General features: G+C 43.7%; 1 protein-coding gene across 1 annotated transcript in view; it reads right to left on the bottom strand.

The window, feature by feature from the left end:
- The window catches only part of LOC311526169 (synaptotagmin-like protein 2), a 71,710-nt gene that overhangs the window by 8,962 nt on the left and 42,213 nt on the right, over positions 1–20,535 (bottom strand). The window contains exons 8-16 of the mRNA XM_084638930.1: positions 19,297–19,395; positions 17,294–17,385; positions 16,412–16,513; positions 14,315–14,484; positions 12,108–12,210; positions 9,865–10,026; positions 9,247–9,325; positions 8,111–8,210; positions 201–406 (exon numbers count right to left, since the gene is read on the bottom strand). Coding sequence (XP_084495056.1) covers positions 201–406; positions 8,111–8,210; positions 9,247–9,325; positions 9,865–10,026; positions 12,108–12,210; positions 14,315–14,484; positions 16,412–16,513; positions 17,294–17,385; positions 19,297–19,395 — 1,113 coding nt within the window. The remainder of the gene's footprint in view (positions 1–200; positions 407–8,110; positions 8,211–9,246; positions 9,326–9,864; positions 10,027–12,107; positions 12,211–14,314; positions 14,485–16,411; positions 16,514–17,293; positions 17,386–19,296; positions 19,396–20,535) is intronic.

Genomic DNA, 20,535 nt, shown 5'->3' with positions numbered 1-20,535 from the left:
GACCGCCTCTGACCTAGGACTGGTGTGTGCATGTAAATCCAACTTACACTTGGAATACACCCACACTCCTTGTCACTGACATCTCCTCCAACATGAAGCAGACCTGGAAGGCCCCATCATGTTCTATGTGGCGACAATATTGAACAAAATTTAGTTTAAAGAAAAAAAAATTCTCCTGACTCAAATAAGGATCCAATTACCTGTCCCAAGGCCCAGCCTGATCCCTCCGAGGAAGTGATTGGTTAGTTTTTCATGATCCCACACAGTCAGCTCAACACAGGCATCTTTCAGATCTTCTGTGTGGAACCCATCATACACAATAGTGTGATTAAAAACAGGGTTTGAGTCTCTTTTAATAACTCTGGTCTTCTGGTAACTCTTCTTACTGGTGTCTGGAAGCACATAGCTTAGAGAGGAGAAAAAAAATCATCATGTAATGCAGAGTTAAACAATTTTTAAAACTATTTTCTGGTTTTGTTTTTTGGAAAGGATGGATCTGAACCAAATTTCTGGGTCCACAGACTCCTCAATTGTGAGCTTAGGGGAAATTTGGTCTCAATTTAACAACTAGTCTCTAGAGACATTAGAATAGTCAAAAGATTTAAATGAAAGATTTTTTGTCATAAGATTCCATCTTAAAAGTGAAAGTTTTCATGAAGAGTTTTCTCTATTTTAAAATTTGATGGTTTTGGCAAAGATTTGGTGAGCATTTATAAAAATTATTCATTTTCAGTTTATATGTATAAAAATAAATTTGATTTTTTAAAATAAACAATGTCTTGAATGGACATTAGCACAAGAACCCAATTACTGTGATACTTAACAATAATCCAGTACCAATCCTAATAATAGTTCTGGACCACATCTCAGCACAAATTCTAAACAAGACTGAAAGTCCTACAGGATCCAACCCTAACACAAACCCAAAGATTCCTACAAGAAATACACCCAAAGGTAGCATTGGTACAATTATTGACCTTAACCCAAAACGAACACCTACTGGTCCCAACCCTACACCTAGCATGGTGAAACGTACCATGGTTAGAGGTTCCCCATTGGCCACAGCCCTACCCTAGGTTGGGCCCTGTTCTAGCCACAACCCTAGATCACAGATCTCTTCCAGTCCCAATCCTAATGGCTCTAATCCAAACCCCAGCCTGGAAAGCTCTACCGATCCAAACCCTAACCATATCCCGGAGAGCCCAACCAGCCCCAAACTCTAATCCTAGCCTGGCAAGCCCTACCAGCTCCAAACCTAGGCCAGCAAGCCCTACTAGCTCCAACTCTGGCCCATTTATTAGAGCATAAGCTTTCGTGAGCTACAGCTCACTTCCTCAGATGCATATCGTGGAAACTGCAGCAGGCTTTATATATACACAGAGAATATGAAACAATACCTATTCCCACCCCACTGTCCTGCTGGTAATAGCTTATCTAAAGTGATTTCCAGCACAAATCCAGGTTTTCTCACCCTCCACCCCCCCACACAAATTCACTCTCCTGCTGGTGATAGCCCATCCAAAGTGACAACTCTTTACACAATGTGCATGACAATCAAGCTGGGCTATTTCCTGCATAAATCCAGGTTCTCACATCCCCCCACCCCCATACACACAGAAACTCACTCTCCTGCTGGTAATAGCTCATCCAAACTGACCACTCTTCAAGTTAAAATCCAAGTTAAACCAGAACATCTGGGGGGGGGGGGTAGGAAAAAACAAGAGGAAACAGGCTACCTTGCATAATGACTTAGCCACTCCAAGTCTCTATTTAAGCCTAAATTAATAGTATCCAATTTGCAAATGAATTCCAATTCAGCAGTTTCTCGCTGGAGTCTGGATTTGAAGTTTTTTTGTTTTAAGATAGCGACCTTCATGTCTGTGATCGCGTGACCAGAGAGATTGAAGTGTTCTCCGACTGGTTTATGAATGTTACAATTCTTGACATCTGATTTGTGTCCATTTATTCTTGAGACACCTTCGAGACACCACTGACTTCCTGAGGAAACTACAATCCATCGGTGATCTTCCTGATAACACCATCCTGGCCACTATGGATGTAGAAGCCCTCTACACCAACATTCCACACAAAGATGGACTACAAGCCATCAAGAACACTATCCCCGATAATGTCACGGCTAACCTGGTGGCTGAACTTTGTGACTTTGTCCTTACCCATAACTACTTCACATTTGGGGACAATGTATACCTTCAGATCAGCGGCACTGCTATGGGTACCCGCATGGCCCCACAGTATGCCAACATTTTTATGGCTGATTTAGAACAACGCTTCCTCAGCTCTCGTCCCCTAAAGCCCCTACTCTACTTGCGCTATATTGATGACATCTTCATCATCTGGACCCATGGAAAAGAAGCCCTTGAGGAATTCCACCATGATTTCAACAATTTCCATCCCACCACCAACCTCAGCCTGGTCCAGTCCACACAAGAGATCCACTTCCTGGACACTACAGTGCTAATAAACAATGGTCACATAAACACCACCCTATACCGGAAACCTACTGACCGCTATTCCTACCTGCATGCCTCCAGCTTTCACCCTGACCACACCACACGATCCATCGTCTACAGCCAAGCTCTGCGATACAACCGCATTTGCTCCAACCCCTCAGACAGAGACAAACACCTACAAGATCTCTGTCAAGCTTTCTTACAACTACAATACCCACCTGCAGAAGTAAAGAAACAGATTGATAGAGCCAGAAGAGTTCCCAGAAGTTACCTACTACAGGACAGGCCTAACAAAGAAAATAACAGAACGCCACTAGCCGTCACCTTCAGCCCCCAACTAAAACCCCTCCAACGCATTATTAAGGATCTACAACCTATCCTAAAGGATGACCCAACACTCTCACAAATCTTGGGAGACAGGCCAGTCCTTGCCTACAGACAGCCCCGCAACCTGAAGCAAATACTCACCAACAACCACATACCACACAACAGAACCACTAACCCAGGAACTTATCCTTGCAACAAAGCCCGTTGCCAACTGTGCCCACATATCTATTCAGGGGACACCATCACAGGGCCTAATAACATCAGCCACACTATCAGAGGCTCGTTCACCTGCACATCCACCAATGTGATATATGCCATCATGTGCCAGCAATGCCCCTCTGCCATGTACATTGGTCAAACTGGACAGTCTCTACGTAAAAGAATAAATGGACACAAATCAGATGTCAAGAATTGTAACATTCATAAACCAGTCGGAGAACACTTCAATCTCTCTGGTCACGCGATCACAGACATGAAGGTCGCTATCTTAAAACAAAAAAACTTCAAATCCAGACTCCAGCGAGAAACTGCTGAATTGGAATTCATTTGCAAATTGGATACTATTAATTTAGGCTTAAATAGAGACTTGGAGTGGCTAAGTCATTATGCAAGGTAGCCTGTTTCCTCTTGTTTTTTCCTACCCCCCCCCCCCCAGATGTTCTGGTTTAACTTGGATTTTAACTTGAAGAGTGGTCAGTTTGGATGAGCTATTACCAGCAGGAGAGTGAGTTTCTGTGTGTATGGGGGTGGGGGGATGTGAGAACCTGGATTTATGCAGGAAATAGCCCAGCTTGATTGTCATGCACATTGTGTAAAGAGTTGTCACTTTGGATGGGCTATCACCAGCAGGAGAGTGAATTTGTGTGGGGGGGTGGAGGGTGAGAAAACCTGGATTTGTGCTGGAAATCACTTTAGATAAGCTATTACCAGCAGGACAGTGGGGTGGGAATAGGTATTGTTTCATATTCTCTGTGTATATATAAAGCCTGCTGCAGTTTCCACGATATGCATCTGAGGAAGTGAGCTGTAGCTCACGAAAGCTTATGCTCTAATAAATTGGTTAGTCTCTAAGGTGCCACAAGTCCTCCTTTTCTTTTTGCGAATACAGACTAACACGGCTGCTACTCTGAACTCTGGCCCAGTGAGTCATACAGTCCCCACCCCTGGCCTTAGACTAGCAAGACCTACCAGCCCCAACCGTAATGTGAGCCTAGGGCCCTCTGCTGGCCCCAACCCTAACCTGAGCCTAGGGAATCCTACTGGCTGCAAACCTCAACCTATGCTGGGGTGATTAGGGCTAGCCAGGCCAGGGTTTGTGTTGCAGTCAGTCAAAGGCCCCACCCCTAATCCTAGCCCAGGGCCTTGTATTAATTTAGATGGAACATATGGGCCCAAAGGGTCAAAGGTGTTAAGGACCTTGTCATTGTCCAACATTAAAGAAGGTTTGGGATAGAGAAACCTCAGCCTGCTTAGTATCACGGCAAACACCTTTACAAATCTTTTAATACCATGTATTAAAGATACAGAAAAGAAGGAAAAACAGATAATGCAATTGAAATGTAAAGTATTAAACAAGGCTTTCATTTTAACACCATCCCTTGTTCCCTTTCCCTTTTGCTAGAGAGATTTTTAGAAGGATTATCCCTCTTAGTATCTTAGATAGTAACTGTCCTTTTTGGGGAAGAGAGAAGAAGTTAGTAGAGTTGGGCTGGAATGGTCATTGCTGTTATTAAAGTCTGATCCTGTTTCCTAGAAGAAAAAACAAGATGAATGCAAAAAGAGGAGAAACCAAAAAACACCAAAGATAGAAAATGTAGCTTCTGTTTCCGGCATTGATTCTTGCAACCTCACAGCCGGAAAAAACACAGGCACAGCACACAGTCTTACCAGCAACTTTGAGACTGGCAAACTTATACCAGCATCAAGCTGGTTAGGGCACTGCTTTTAGCAGCTTCATTCTGCTCACAGGCTTACAGAAGTGTTGCAAAATATACAGTCTTAGCTGACTAAGCCAGACTCTTACCAGACAGAAGGAAAAAGGAGAGGGATAGGAATGAGAACAAAGATGGGGAAGGAAAAGAATAGAAAAAAGGGGGACAAAGTCTCACATCCCAGTTGGTATTCAGGATTTAGCTGAAGCCAGCAAAGGTGGGATGTCATTTTTCTCCCTCTCTGACCTAGTCTGGTCAGGACATCTCTTAGGATTAGAATAAAGAAGGTCGGGGGTCCCTGGAAATGGTGAGAGTGGCAGGCATGATGGTGAAGTTCACTCCAGTAACCAATTTTTCCTTCCAAAAACATCTTTCTTTAAGGATCCCCCCACCCCCAACAGAATAGCCCATCCTTTCACTATTTTGTCCACCAATTAGGCCTAATTTCTGACACATCAATTTTGATTTTCAGCCTCACATGGTCTTGTTTACCAGGCATGATTTTAACACAGTCCTTGAGTTATATCAGTACACCTTTTTGTTTGGAGCAGTTCAATCGGTCTGTCTTCCTTTTGCAACTTTCCCCATCAACATTTGTTGTTGCAGGTTATTGTGACACTTCAAGAACTTTCACTCATTGTGAGCTCAGCTGTGAACAATTAGCATAAATCTGTAGGCCCAACTGTCGCAACAGCCCTCTGACAGCCCTAACCCTAACCTTAGCTCTAACCCTGGGGCCCTCTGCCAGCCCCAAACCTAACTGGAGGCAGGCAAGCCCACAGATCCCAACCTTAAACCAAGCCTGAGCCCTCTGTCACCTATCCTCTGGGGCCCTCTGCTGGCTCCACCTCTAATCCTAGTCCTGGAGCCATTGCCTGCCCCATTCCTAATCCTTATCATAGCCCAGGGCCCTTTTCTGGCCTAATTGTAGCTAGGCGAGCCCTGCAAGTCCTAACCTTAACCCTAGCCTGAGGCCCTCTGCTGGCCCCATTGCTGACCCTCAAATCTATCCCTTTCCTGAACTTTAACGCCCATTTGGGGATCATATCCTTACCATTCCATCAGCTCTCCCTTCAACCATTCAAAAGTCATTATTTAAGCTCAAAAAATTGTGACATTGGACTTAAATTCATGAAATTTAAAAAAATATATATTTGGTTTTTTTCTATTTGTCATCTTGTTTGGGATTTTAACGTTCATGTGTTCACACTTGTCTCCCCAACAAGCAGGCTAAAAATCTTTCATTAAGAAAAAAGCAAGGTAAAATTCTGTGTAATCGCTTTTATTCAGGAGCTAGGGCTCTATAGAAAACATTTAAAATTGTGTGTTTTGGCAGCACTCCAACCCACATCAGCTCAAACACTTGCCCCAGAGTCCCTTAACGGCAACTCACATCCACATCCAAGGTGCCCTACCCACCATGAACCTAGGGGACCAACCCCTAGTTGAATGACACTTATGATTTCAAACCTTAAATCTAGTCTGTGGTCCTCAACCAGCCCTATCCCTAACTCTACTGTCTACAGTACCCCATACCTTACTTGAAGGCCACTTACAGGCTCCAACCTTAAACATAGTTCAGAGACAGAAATCCTATACGACAACATTAACCTCTCCACACTCAAACCATAGCTTGAGCCCCCCAGTTTTGCCCTTACCCAGGGTCTTGAATTAGGCCCCAAGTCAAACCCAACCCAGCAACCACCACCAGTTCCCATGGTAACCATTCACCCATAACACTAATCCTGGGTACCTAACAGCTCCAGGCCTAACCCTAGTCCAGAGAACTCTACAGGCCCCAATTCTCACCCTATAGCTCAAGGCCAGCACTGGTCACAACACATTTAACTACTACCCTGGCTACTCCAACTTGTTCCAATTGTAACCCTGGCCTAAGGACCACTATCAGCCCTAACTCCAACCTTACCTGGGGCCCACTACATGTCCCAACACTCACCTATCCCTGGGCTACAACTGGCCCCAACTGTGACCCTAGCCCATAGACTTGTCAGAACAGTCTGAAGGGAAATGTTGAGAAATGCTCTTTTTCCCATAAAACAGATAAAATTTGAAAAGCCGACAATATTTTGGACATATTTAATAGATCTGTAGATTGTTAAGCTCAGAGGGGACCACTGTGATTATCTAGTCTAACCATCTGTGTAATACAGGCCAGAGAACTTCCCTATATTAGTTTCTGTTTCAAGTCCCACAGTTGTGTTTGAAATGGAGCATTCTTTTAGAAAAACATCTCATCTTAATTTAAAAATTGCCAATGGCATAGAACCCACCACAATCTTTGGTAAATTGTTCCAATGGTTAGTTACCTTCACTGTTAAAAATTGCAATTTATTTCTAGTCTAAATTTGTCTATCTTATTACAGACTGAAAAGCCCTCTATTATCAAATTTCTGTTCCACATAGAAGTACTTCTAATCTGTAATCAAGTCACCACTTAACCTTCTGTTTATTAAGCTAAATAGATTGAGCTCCTTGAATCTTTCACAATAAGGCAGGTTTTCTAATCCTTTAATCAGGGCTCTTCTCTGAACTCTCCCCAATTTTTCAACATCCTTCTTAAAATGTAGACACCAGAACTGATGCAGTATCCCAGTAGAGATTACACCAGTGCCAAATACAGAGGTAAATATAGCCTCTCTACTCTGACTCTACACTCTCTTGTTTATACATCCAAGGATCACATTAGCCCTTTTGGCCACAAAACTGCACTGGGAGCTCATGTTCTGCTGACTATCCAACATGATCCCTCCCCCCCCCCGAGAAAACACAACACTTCACTCTTCCCCATCTCAGCTGCCTTTATAAACTTGAACACGTTTTGCTGACACCAAGACTGAAACTATGGTTCTGTACTTTACATGCTTATGTGATGATTAGAGTGGTGCAGCCATGCTGTTTATGTATATCAATCTTTCACACAAAAAGGAGCATACAAAGACAAGCCTCCCTTACCTCCGTGTGTGTGTCTGCGTGTGTGCACTTTGATACACAAAATTCTCAATTTCGCCTGAACGCACAAGGTCAGACCCAGAGGCCCTCCCTCCATTTTTACTCAATCCTCACTTAGGCAAAACTCCCATTGATTTCAGTGGGAATTTTGCCAGAGTAGGGACTTCTGGATATGCTCTATGGTGAACAACAAAAGGCAATTCACTCCAGATGATCCTAGAGAACAGAGCACTGCACCTAAGATAGTGTGCAGCTATTTATAAGTGCAAAGAACTGATGCACTGCTAGGTATGACCGTTAGAAGAAAACACGCCTCCAAAAAGACGTCTCCAGGAAGGTGTGTGTGTGAGCCCTGCATCTAAACTAAGATCTTCCCCACTTGTGTATATGGGAAAAAGCTCATACAATTACCATTTCACAAAGGAGTCAATTCCAGAAGGGCGCAACTGTGGGAGGTCCTTGCTGTCTTTGACCCAGATATGAACTTCCCCAGATGAAGGATTCTTTGGACCTGCCATTTCAGAAAATAGAACGGTTTTCAATCAAGTCCTAATAGTAGTCAGCAAGCAGAGGAGCAGCTTCCTTCACTAAAGTGTGAAGGGATGGATCCAGGGCCCAACTCTGCCCCCTACTTCCCACAACACAGAACAGCTAGATACCAGTTCTGCTGGTGTGCAGCCGCTTATCAGCTTGTTAGTCCCAATGAAACACTCCTACTAGAGACATTAAAACAGCACTTCCTCTCACGGGCCAACAGAAGGTGCTACACCCCCAGAAAAGCCATTTTATCAGGACAGTCTGGCTGTGTAGCAGCTTGGGAGGTGGAGACAGTATGTGCTCACAGCCAGAGGCAGAGGCACTGGCAGGACTGAAAAGCTCTCTGCAGCATGGAAGAGAGAGGAGACACCTGATCTGCATTATTGAGGGGAGATAGCAAAGAGTACAAGGGTATGTTCTATCCTCTTTTCTGCTCATTTCATCCTAAATCTGCTGTTGTCCTAGTGCTCACCCACACCGCTTCTTCCCACTTCAGAGAAAGATTTCCTTTGGACCTTATCAGAGGTCCAAGCAGACTGTAGTCCCCTGGCTAATGAATGTTTCCTTTTGTTACAGAGCCCCTGTACAATGTTTCAGTCTGCAAGCGCCCCTCTCCTGGGAGTTCATCTCCACCCAAAACTAACACAGAAGGATTTCCGTTCCCTTTCCCTCCATAACACCCCACGTTGCAGCGACCAGCCCCCATGGTAGAGGAGGTCTAAACTGGGCTCCATTCAGAGCTTGCCAGCACGGCTGTCTTAAAACTGTGGGCAGAGTGCACTGATGAGTGAGACCAAGGCTCCTGTCTAACCCGGAGCTGAGCACAAACCATACACAACCTGCATACTGAAGTACACAGCACCTGCGGCTCTTCATTCACGCAAATCACAAAGACCATCTCTTGCTCTAATGAGATTATCCTTTAATCATGCCTGAAATAGACTGGGTTGCAAGCTGCATGCCCTGTAGGCACGGCAATATTTCTTCTTAATGTATAAAATATATTTTACCTAAGCTTCCTGGTGGGACGTATTTAATAGACAGATTCATCACGCCTCGATGATCCACACCATTAAAGGCAGAGAGGGTCTGAAAAAGAAAGATCCAAGATGTGCTAATACAAGTGCATGTTTAGCCTAAAATACACTGCAGCATTTAAGAGCAGTCGGGATGTTCGTACAGATAGTCCTAGGTATTCATGGCTGGGGCAGTCTGTTCTCAGGGGAGGGCTCTTCACTCTGAGGCTTTGCTTCCTCACTTGGAGTGTGAGAACCCAAAGGCCCAAAATTGGTTTGTGATTTTATTAAACCACTTTGAGACACACTAAAGGGGTTTGATTTTTCAGAGGGCAGGTGTTCATCACTTTCTGAAAATCAGGTCTCTTGAAAGGGATCTCAAACTGGGCATCTCAACATGGCGGCACCAACAAATCCATTGTCACTTGATATCCAAGTTATCTGACTGTCAGGGTGTGTTGCAATGCCTAGTTATAGAAGAGGCTGTAGCCTTGAGATGTTCCAATAACTTTCTCCTCCATGCAGTATATGAAGAAAACAGAGAAATGGAATGACACTTTTTGCTTGGTCATAATTAACAAATTAGTAGGATACCAGCTGAGACATACTTACCCGTGGCTTCAGCATGTACCAGTTGAGTTTCTTGTTGCTCCAATCCCAGCTAGCTAGGTCTATTTCTATCTCTCCCAAGAAGCTGTTACGTCCTAGTGGGTCATTGTGCCACACGGAAAGATTTAATTTTTGGATCAGCAACACCATTTTCTCTATTTTATACTAGAGAGGAGAAAAAGAGGGTTGGACTGCTCAAAATATTTTGCTTTTGTCTGAATGTTAAATATAATTTTAAGATAGACCTAGTTTTTTATCATTGCAAACGCAAAGTAATAACCTGTCTCAGTCCAGCCCAAAGAAAGAAAGAATCTATAGAAAACAATCCAAAAGACACCCGCTCAATGCTTATTTCAAAGGACTGGGCCCCCTTCTTTGGAAAATTATAAATCCCATGTCAGCCTAGCTTTATGCTGCTTCATACTTGATTCAGATATTGCTAATGCCTTTTTCTGGGAGTACGGAAACAATGACTTCTATTTTTATAAGGACGCCCCAATACATTTACAAGAATTGTTATACAGCATTTTTTATTTTAATTAATCCTTCAAGCGCTCATCAGTAAGATCATAGTGGTGAATGCCACATATTCCTACGTTATGAATGGTAGCCAGTGCAGGGTAGAGGAAATACATAACTCAGGCACAGCCTGGTCATAGGGGCTCTCAGAACTCATTAAAACTCCCTCTTCCAATCCCAGTATTGCCAACCCTAAACATTCAAAAATCATGAGTCAGCCCTCCCAATAAATATAAGATTAGCTTTAAAAGCCATGAGATTTGTAGAGAGAATATACATTTGGGGGTCTTTTTATTGGCCCTCTGCTTTTATATTTTCAAATTTTCCTTCGCAACCAGCTAGAGTTTTTTGCCTTTCAGAGAAAGCAGAGATTCTCATGTTATCACAGGCCTCTAGCACCTGTGGCTTTAAGAAACCCACCAAATTATCATGAGTCTCATGATAAAGTCGTGAGGGTTGGCAACATCTCAATTCTCTGATTTTGGGGATTAAGAAAGGTTTTAGCTAATTGCCACTTTTTTTGCATTTGTTTAAAGGAAGTTTGTAGCCTCTTGTTCTTGCAAAAAGCCTTGAAAGTGTAACCCAAACAACGGGGATCGATACTGGCCACTGATTTTTCCAAAAGATCTGAGGTTATCTGCAAGCTACCCCTTCTCCTTCCCTATCCCGCTCCTCCCCAGACTTTGCGGTCTGTAAAACACTCACGCACAAGTCCCTTGAAATTTTGGAGGATCCCAGACTTATTTATGCAGTGGGAACAGTGCCACCCTGGACATTACTGATGGCACAAAGGTCACTACCACAGGCTCCCTCCAGGCCAGTACCTACACATGAACAGGGTCCTTTGCTAAGCTGCCAGTGTTAAGAGCAGAAGGGAACCAACAGATCTAGTCTGCTTTCCTGTATATCACAGGCCAACAGCACCAGCCAGCACCCCCGCACAAAGCCCAACCACTGAAATGAGACCAAAATGTGATAGCCCACAGGAGACTAGTCTGTTACGTGCCACAGGCAGAGAATAGGAGGGACCGAGGTGCACCAGTGCCTGAGGCTCCTGTAATAGCAGGGAAATGATAAGGTGAGATGAGGAGGGGCTGTTAATAGCCTGGTCTAGTGGACACACAAGCCTGACAGCTAATGACTAGAGTTTTCATCCCAGTTTTGACAGGTCTCACTCTGTGGTTTTGGTCAAGTCACTTAACCTGTCTTAATTTCCTCAGTCCATGAGGGTTTAATAATAATTATCCACCTCATAAAAGTGGATGTGACACTTAGTAGTTACTGTTTATAAAGAACTAACATTCACCAGAATGCACACAGAGAGTTAGTTTTATCCAATGTTGCTTTTGTGAGCTGTATAGGCCTTCTAGTTATCTATCCACATCACAAAACCCAATATAGTATCCTTGCTGGCAGCCTCACCCTAGAGGTCAAAGCATGAATGCGCATGGTGGCTGGGTTATCTTCTCAGTCATAGATACTAAGGTCAGAAGGGACCATTATGATCATCTAGTCTAGTAATGGAGATAGCCTGCTTAGACCAGGGCTGGGTGACATTGCAGGGAACACCAAGCTTGAGGGCCACATCCAAAGGGGTTAGGAGTACCCACAATTCTGAGTTAAGTCAACAGGGGCTTGCAAGTGCTTGGCACTTCTAAGGACCAGACCCTGGTGTTGCCAGCAAGATCTAGGTGTGCTAGAATAAAGCTAGTCAAAAATGTCCTTACTCTTAACACTTCGTTGTAAATGGGATTCACTGTTCTCTTCTTCACCGAGGTTTTTCTCTTGCCCATTCTAGCTTTGTCTGGGAGCAGGTAAGTTTTGACATACCTGGAAAAAAAAGAACTCCAGCTGAGTAACATTCCACACTGCCATGCTCCAACAAACGGGAGATTTCTGAATGGTTACATGGAATTTATGCTAACAAAAGACCTGTAGTTGACAATCTGGAACCAAAACTAAGAAACCGGTTAGAATATTAACTTGGCTTCTGCATGAAGTTATAAATCGTTCAGTGGAGATGGATGAACTCTAATGAAACCAGAAGAAGGTGGCTCCCCAGCCAATATGTAAAACTGGTAATCATTTAGAAAGCATTAAAGACCATTTTCTGTAACAGTAAATGGGGTAGTGGATCAGCTGTCATACCATAAGATATCTGTATGTGCAAGATCGCAGTGACATTGTGCAAGGGTGAAATAAGAGAAGAGAGCAGGAGAGGTGGGATGTCTCAAGGGGACTGAGCCTGTCACCATGTTTGAGTCCGAACTGCGTTGGTGGTAATCAGAAGCTATCACCGTCTGAAACCATCCAATTGCTAGTGGAGAAACATCCACATCAGAAGAACCACCATTACAATTAGGACCAAAGTGCTCTTTTTTAGGGATTCTCCATAGAGAGGCCAAGGATTGATAAGGCACAAAATGGACACAGGAGAATATACCCCAAATATACTGTGAAGTTCCATCCTAGACAAATGCTCTATTATCTGTATTGATCTCCAGCAGGCTTAAGGTGAGGGATGTAAGGTCTTCTGAATGCTTTATGCTTTGGAAATGCCTGTCTAGCCTGTCATGCCAATATAGTGTTTGGAATTTGCCTGAGAAAGGAACTACCCTTTTGCTCCCAGAAGTAATACCTCCAGGTCAGGATTATGGCACATAGGTGTGAGGGAAATTTGTAAATTATTGCTTGGGTGACAGAGGATGATTGCACAGATAGGGTACTGGATTAACGGACTTGGGTTCAATTCCCAGCTCTGCTTCAAACTCCTGGTGAAGTCATTCCGACTCTGTGCCGCAGCTCCCCATCAGTGAAATTGAGATTAATAATTCTTGCCTGCCTCACAGGATAATTTATTAATGTTTGCAAGTCATTCAGATACTATGGCAATGGGGCCACATATGCAGATAGATTTCCTTTCAGTGTATGGGGCACCTCTACACCAGAAGGAACGTACACTAGGTTCAAAATTTGCTACTGCAGAGTATTACTTGTGCATCACACCAAAAGCGTTTCTTAAAATTTCCCCCTCCCCCAAAATTGTACTGTGGGTTTTGTCCTACGCTGTAGATCCAGAAGACATCCACTGAAGGTCCTATAAAGGTTAAAAGGGAGATTATCCTTTTCAGCTTCACATGATGGAGAACCATCACGGACATCCACAAATATGTGTTTGCAATGTTGTGATGGAGTTTTTGCCACTACATGCCAAAGGTCTCTAGGAACCAAAATAAACAAGAGTCTGATCATAAGGAGTATCATGCACCCATCTAAGTTCCCTCTAAGCTGCACAACAGTCTATCAAGCAGGTGAGGAGAGGCACCTCTCCCCCAGACACAGCCTCAGAGCTGCTGCGGCGAGAGAGGGCTGGGGGGAGTCCTCTCTCCCTGCTGCAGCCCTGGGGCAGCTTGTACCCCAAACACCTTATCCCTGGCCCCACCCCAGAGCCCACACTCCCAGCTGGAACCCTCATCCCCTGCCGCACCTCAACCCTCTGCCACAGCCCTGAGCCCCCTCCCACACTCCAAACTCCTCAGCCCCACCCCTGCTACACATCACCACCATATCGGTGCACATAGCAAAATTCATTCCGCACATGGATGTAAAAAATTAGAGGGAACTTTGGCACCCATATCCCCTATTGTCTTCAACAGGAATTCCAGGTGCTCAGGCCCTGGTCATGACCAGGGCCTGAAGTTTCAAAATCCTATTCAAATTTAAGTCAGTGGCAAATCCCTTATCGATTCCAGTGAGTGTAGGGCTGGCAGCCAGTAAGGCAGTACTGCCAAGCCAACGGGAGAAATCTGGAGGAGGGAGGGAGGAAACCAATACACTTCTAAACACAAAACGTTAAACAGGTAAAGCAAGAATCCCCTAGGGAAAATAATCAGGCAATTTAGAAATAAAACCAAAACAAATAAGCCTCACTCACGGGTCAGATCTGCCTTTCTTCTCATCCACCACAGCCAGGTCCTTGCACTGAGAAACATAAATCTGGAATTCTCGGTTTTTCTCATCATAATCCAGAGCAAACTGAACAGTCCCTTGTGCATCCACGCTCCCAAAATCACCACTGTAGACGCTGAGAACGCTACCACTTACCTGTCCAGGTAGAAGAACAAGGTTAGTGCTAATAAGGTAGGCAGCCTCATTATGCTGGGAAAAGCAACAATTAAAGTACATTCACAGCAAAACACGCTGTAAAAACTCTGTACTTGATCTTAGCTGGCTCCTGGGTACCAACATAACACTGGCCCAATTCATGTGACTAAGGGCTGTGGGATCAAGTCCTTGTGGAGTGTGGGCAAGGTGCAGATGGGAATACTCTTTCAGGGCCATGCTATTAAGTACTGGATGTCTGAATTCACCAAATGACACAGAATTTTTTTTCATCCTGAGACCTCAAAGCGCTCTGTGAGAATGAGGGTAGCTGGGTCTCTTGACCATGGCGGACCGAATGAGCCATTTTACCCCAGCACACAACAGGACAGCTGTCTGTTATTCTAACCCAATGTCACCATTGGGTTTTTCAGAAAAGAAATAAGTTGAGACTACCAGAACTCCTTGCATGTAAATCTACAGTTATTGGGCCAAATCCCAAAGTTCCTTACTCAACGGTTATACAGTTTTTCATTCAGGTTGATTCCCACTGATGCCAGGGAATGCCCTACCTGAGTAAGGACTGATGAAAAACTGAGCAAGAACCTCAGGATTAGCCCCATTGTTATTACATTGTTGAAGCACTCTCAATGTGCATGGTGCTGTACAAAAGAGAGGCAAACAAAACCCCTGCCCTGAGGAGCTGATATACCATGAGATACATTCCTTTGTGTGCCTGGTTGCCAGGACTGCACATACAAATTGTGCATCTGCACAGAGAAATGGATAGCTAGACACCTACATAGTCTTCTGCACTCACAAACACTGCTGTGCAAATGCTCACTGGCTTTGGGCCTCCATTTAAAAAACAAAAAACAAACAATAAAACCCCCACAGCCCATCCCATTGCCTTCAGTAGAAGCAAGTGATTAGGCAGAAATAAAACACAAGCAAAGGTGTAAGTTCTATTACACCAATTACTTCGATTCATTGAAGGCATATGTTGATGGCATTGCAGGATACAAAGCAAGTCATTAACCTTCCCAACACCCCTGGGCAATATTTCACTGTCATTTTATAGGGAGTTTTCCCTGTTATTCAGCCTGTCCTTTCTCCCTTCTTGACTTCATTTCATTACCCCTCAGGAATCCCCTAAATATTTCCTCTCAGTTTTTGGAGCCAAATTCACTGCCCTAATAAAGTGCTGCACTGGCTTACCCCAGCAGAGGGTTTAGAGTTGGATTTTCTAAAGCACCTTAGTGAGTTAGACACACAAGACCTGTTGAAAGCTCCTGAACTCAGCTGGTCAGTTTTTAAAAATCCCACCCAACATACCTTCCCCATACTCCTCTCTTCACCTAGCTAAATATATTTAGATCATGTAATCTTCCCTCAGATCAGTTCCCTTAGTCCCACTTTTATTGTGCTTCTCTGAACTCCCTTCAATTTGTTGACAACGGAAAGATGGTCTTGCTGTTGGGGCACTGGACTGGGACTCAGGAGATCGGAGTTTGGTTCCCAGCTCTGTCACATATGTACTGTGTGTCCATGAGCAAGTCACTTAATCTGTGCCTCAGATCTCCAGCCATAAAACCAGAGTAATAATCCTTCCTTTCTCACCACATCGTCAGTTTTCTCTATTTAGACTGTAAATAGCTTGGAGCAGAGATTGTTTCTTATTCTGTGTTTGCATAACACCTAGCACAATGGGACCTTGATCTTGGATGGGGCCTCTAGGCACAAACTATAACATACATGCATAAATAATAAAAAGAAAATACAATCGCTATAGTGATCCTCCTCCTCACAGTAACACAATACCCAGAAATAATGGGAGACTCCAGGTGCCATAGCACCAGAGCTAAATGCAGCGTCACTGCATCCTACCGCAAAACCGCTTTTTAGCACGATGAGCCCATTAAGTACCTACCGAAGAGACTGATGCCATGTCAGAGGAGTGGCTGCCAATGCTAGGAGTCTTTTTGTGTCTGTTAAACTGGAAGCTGATTTCTGAAGCAGTGTCCGATTCCGTCTGTGCAGAAAGTAACAGGCATCTTTAAACACTGCGGTGCGAGCACTCTGAAGCACTATGCACAAAAACCAATAGCTCAGCAGACTCCCATTAGACGCAGGTTAGAAGAAGATTTAAAAGGAATGTAGTGCAGGGAGTCTCCTCAGGGATATTCCTTGTGTCCGACTGAAAGATCATCATTAATTGACAACCAATGGAGCGGCATGCAATCTCCCTTGCTGAAGAGATCACCACAACGTTATGGCTTGGGGGACAATGACCAAGGAGAAGTCCTGGGTATCCTTCAGGACTAGTTCTGTTAAAAAGGATTTTTGATTCAATCTCCCAAACCTAAGGCCTAGTTTAGGATTATTCAGGGCTGGCTTTAGGGAAAATGGCACCCTGAGCAAACTTGCATTTTGTCATCCCAGGGCCCCACTCCCTCCCCAGGCTCCCCCCAACCCCAGCCCCCACTGCCTCCCTACCCCACCTCACCCCCTATCCTCACTGCCTCCCCAGGCTCCCCACCCGGCACTCGCTGCCTTCCCCACCCCGTTGCCCCAAGCTTCCTTCTGAGGCCTCGCACCCTGGGCCTGCCCTGCTCCTTGCTTCTTGACCACAGTGCCCCACTGACCACAGCGCCCCATAAGGCCAGCCCTGGGAGTGCTCCAATGTCATCTCCAGAGTTTATGGTTCAATCAACACTTAAAGAGAGCATTTGCAACCATGTATTTTACTGAGATGTTAAACATGTTAGTCATGTTAAAGTTGGTGGAGTTTGGGTTACACGCACACCCCTACCTCAGATAGAAGGACGGGGGAAGATCTGCTCAGCTCTTTGGTTCGTTGGGGCTCAAGAAGTTGATGAGTTATCATTTGCGGCTTATTGTACGCTGTAGGTACAAATGGGGGAAAAAAGGCAACACGTTGTCCTATAGGCTGAGGCAGGAAAACATAATGAGGACAGAACCAGTTTCCATTAACTGTGGCATATAGTGTACATAGGGCTTGGGATGACCTAGGGAAATGATCTTGGAAGTCACTGGAGTTCTACCCACTTACTTCACATCTGAATTTAGCCCTATAAAATTGAATTGTATCCCTGAAAATAGCTCAGAAAAGTTAGCTAAAATGTATTTCAATGAGTTTTCATTATATTTTTCAGAAAGTGTGTAAACTCCCTCTAGTGGCTAATTTAATTTAAATATTAGCCTAAAGAATTGTGTGTCACTTACTGTCTTCAGTCTGAACAACAACAGTTTATCTCCTTGTTAATTTAGGATAGAATATAAACACAAAAACAAAATTATTGATATTTTCATCTCAGTGTATTGCATACAGTATTCACGGTTTGCAAAAAATCACTAAGTATTTGTGCCTACAATTTAGGAGTTGTATACGCTCTCCTTCCAATACTTTTGATAAAAACAGACAGATGTTTATTTTGAATCCAGCTTTCTCTTTGTAATTATGTAGGTACCTGATCCAAAGCCCACTGAAATCCATGGGAAGAATCCCATTTATTTCAGTGGGCTTTGAATCAGATCATAAGTTATCAAATTCATTATTATGATCTAATTTGATCTTGATGCTGCATGAGATATGGGGGAAAAGTCATCTCACTTCTTAATTATTGTTAAGAAGAGTGATGTTGGTCACGAACATCTAACGACAAGTTCTGCTCCCAGTCAACGAGTGTAAATCAGGGAAACTCCACTGACTTTACTCAGTTCCTCCTGCTTTACACCGGTGTAACTTGGAGCAAAACTTGGTCCTGAGATTTTGGTCAGTCTTCAAATACATGGTATGCACAGATTCTTATTCACATTAAAAAACCGCCAGTTACAGCGTTGGCACTGACTAGCTGGTTTTTCAGAATATGTGGCAACATCTCATGGGGAAGATCCAAACTCCAAAATTAAACAAACAAGGGGGGGGCGGGGGGAAGCCTGTTGTGTTTTAAAAATGTACCACATTAAAGAGAGAGTTAGGCATTTAAACAACCAAGTTAAATAAAATCATTTGATCCTTAACTTCTCTTTCCAATAACTAACCCCTTTCTAAAACAATGGGCTTGATTTTAAGATTATACACACACAAAACATTTCAGTCATGAAGGCCAATACACCCCACCAAGCTACAATGATCAAAGGGCCCAAGCACCCTCTCAGTAGTATAGAAACCTACATGTCATTTTTACCTCTAAACTGGAGTAAACACAATAAGCTGCTGATTCCAACCCTCCCTCCAGGTTTATTATTTTGCAAACAAATTACATCAAAACAACACTACATAGTTGGTTTTGCTACCTTCAGGGCTTATGGCTCTGAACAAAACTCCATAGCAATCTTAAAATAGAGGCTGAAATCCTGATCCTCTGTGCAAAGGCCAAATAACTGAGTTGTGCAGCGTGTAGGGACCTGGTGCAGCCAGTCTAGAACCACTACTGCAGCATCACCTCTTCCAGCCTCTCCCAACACAGAAACTGCAGCCAGCAGATCCGTATTCTGCCATAGTCCCAACCCCATTATGCCACTGACTGGACTGCAGTGCACAGACAGCCAAGTTATGGCCTTTTCACCAACCCCCTGAAGCTCCCAAGGTTTCACCTAGAAGAATGTATGACAAGCCAAAGATAAACATCAATTTGGTTAGAAGTTTACTGGGTGTGAATCGGCTTTCTAATTTGATGATGAAACATTCTTTGCTTAGTCTCTGTACAAGAACCCAATGGCTGCAAGATCCAGGCCGAAAGTCTGAGCTTATGAAAATGTACAAAAAGAGGAAAGACAGACATTACTCACTCTCACTGGTTGTGTAAATGTTCACCATGCTTTTGGCTAGATTAATGCTATTCGCTCGTGCCAGAGCCATGGCAACAGGGGATTGATCCCCGCCTTCTTCTGAAATAAAATTAAACACCAAAGCACCAAAATAAGCAAATGAATAAAAATAAAAAATAGATCCAGGGCTTGTGGGTCTCACCGTCAGCATGTTAATTAAATAACTAGGACACTAACTGGATCAAATAAAGGAGGAGATTGAAAAGCACACATGGCAGTTTAGGCATCTGACTCTCATTGACTTTCAGTGGGAGGCAGGCATCTAACAGCCATTTGTGCCTTTGAAAAATCTCCCCCAAAACAAAACAAAAATGTATCTCCATCATGGAAAAGGCAAACGATAAAAGATTAATCTAGTCCCCAAAATAGACCATCAAAGGCACAAAGCTTCCCACACAACTCACACCACCTGGCAGGCTCATTCCTGTGACAACAACATGTAGACAAAGAAATTTAAATATATCTTTGAAAAATTGCCTGGTACCTACATAGAACACTTCTATTAACTGAAAGTGCAATTTGGTATTTCTATGTTGGGAGAAATAGGGACTAAGCCATGACGTAGCAACAATACTTGCAAATAAGGGTAGGTGAAGTTTAAAGAAAATGTTTTTAACTAGATCCTAACTTGGTACTGTTCTAGGCCATGATAAAAGTAGAAGGTGGCTAGGGAGCCTTCCACTTCTGTCCATAGGAAGCCAGCCCACGTTTTAAGAAAAACAGCTCAAGTATTGTTTTTCCACCTTCCATTACACGCTGGCACAATTAATTTTCCTTACATGCCTCAATGGGTGCTGCTGGGGGGCAAACTCACACCTCAGGCAGTTAGGTATAGCAAAGCAACATTACCATGAGGAGGAGCAGGGTATAAAAATCCAGAGAGATGAAGAATGGCAGTGCAATTAGTTGTGGCTGCAATTTTGTGCACAAGTTTAATTGTGGATAAAATCTTGGAGGCCTGAGAAATGCCCAAAAGTCATTAGCATCTGAACACTCTTTGGTGGCCTCAATCCAATTCCTGGTCTCCATATCACCAAAGCAAAAACTCCAAATAACCACCGCATTAAATTAGGCGCCTGGTGTCTGATATTTCTAGCAACACTTCAATGGGAAGAACAAAAGTTTCCTGTAATAAACCCAAAGGCCTTACACAAGGACATGCATCCCGCTGGGTACCGAATTAACATGAAATCTCTGGGT

Source organism: Lepidochelys olivacea, assembly GCF_965140295.1.
Source record: "Lepidochelys olivacea isolate rLepOli2 genome assembly, chromosome: 9".
In the NCBI taxonomy this organism is placed as follows: Eukaryota; Metazoa; Chordata; order Testudines; family Cheloniidae; genus Lepidochelys; species Lepidochelys olivacea.
This window is presented reverse-complemented; position numbering and strand designations above follow the sequence as displayed.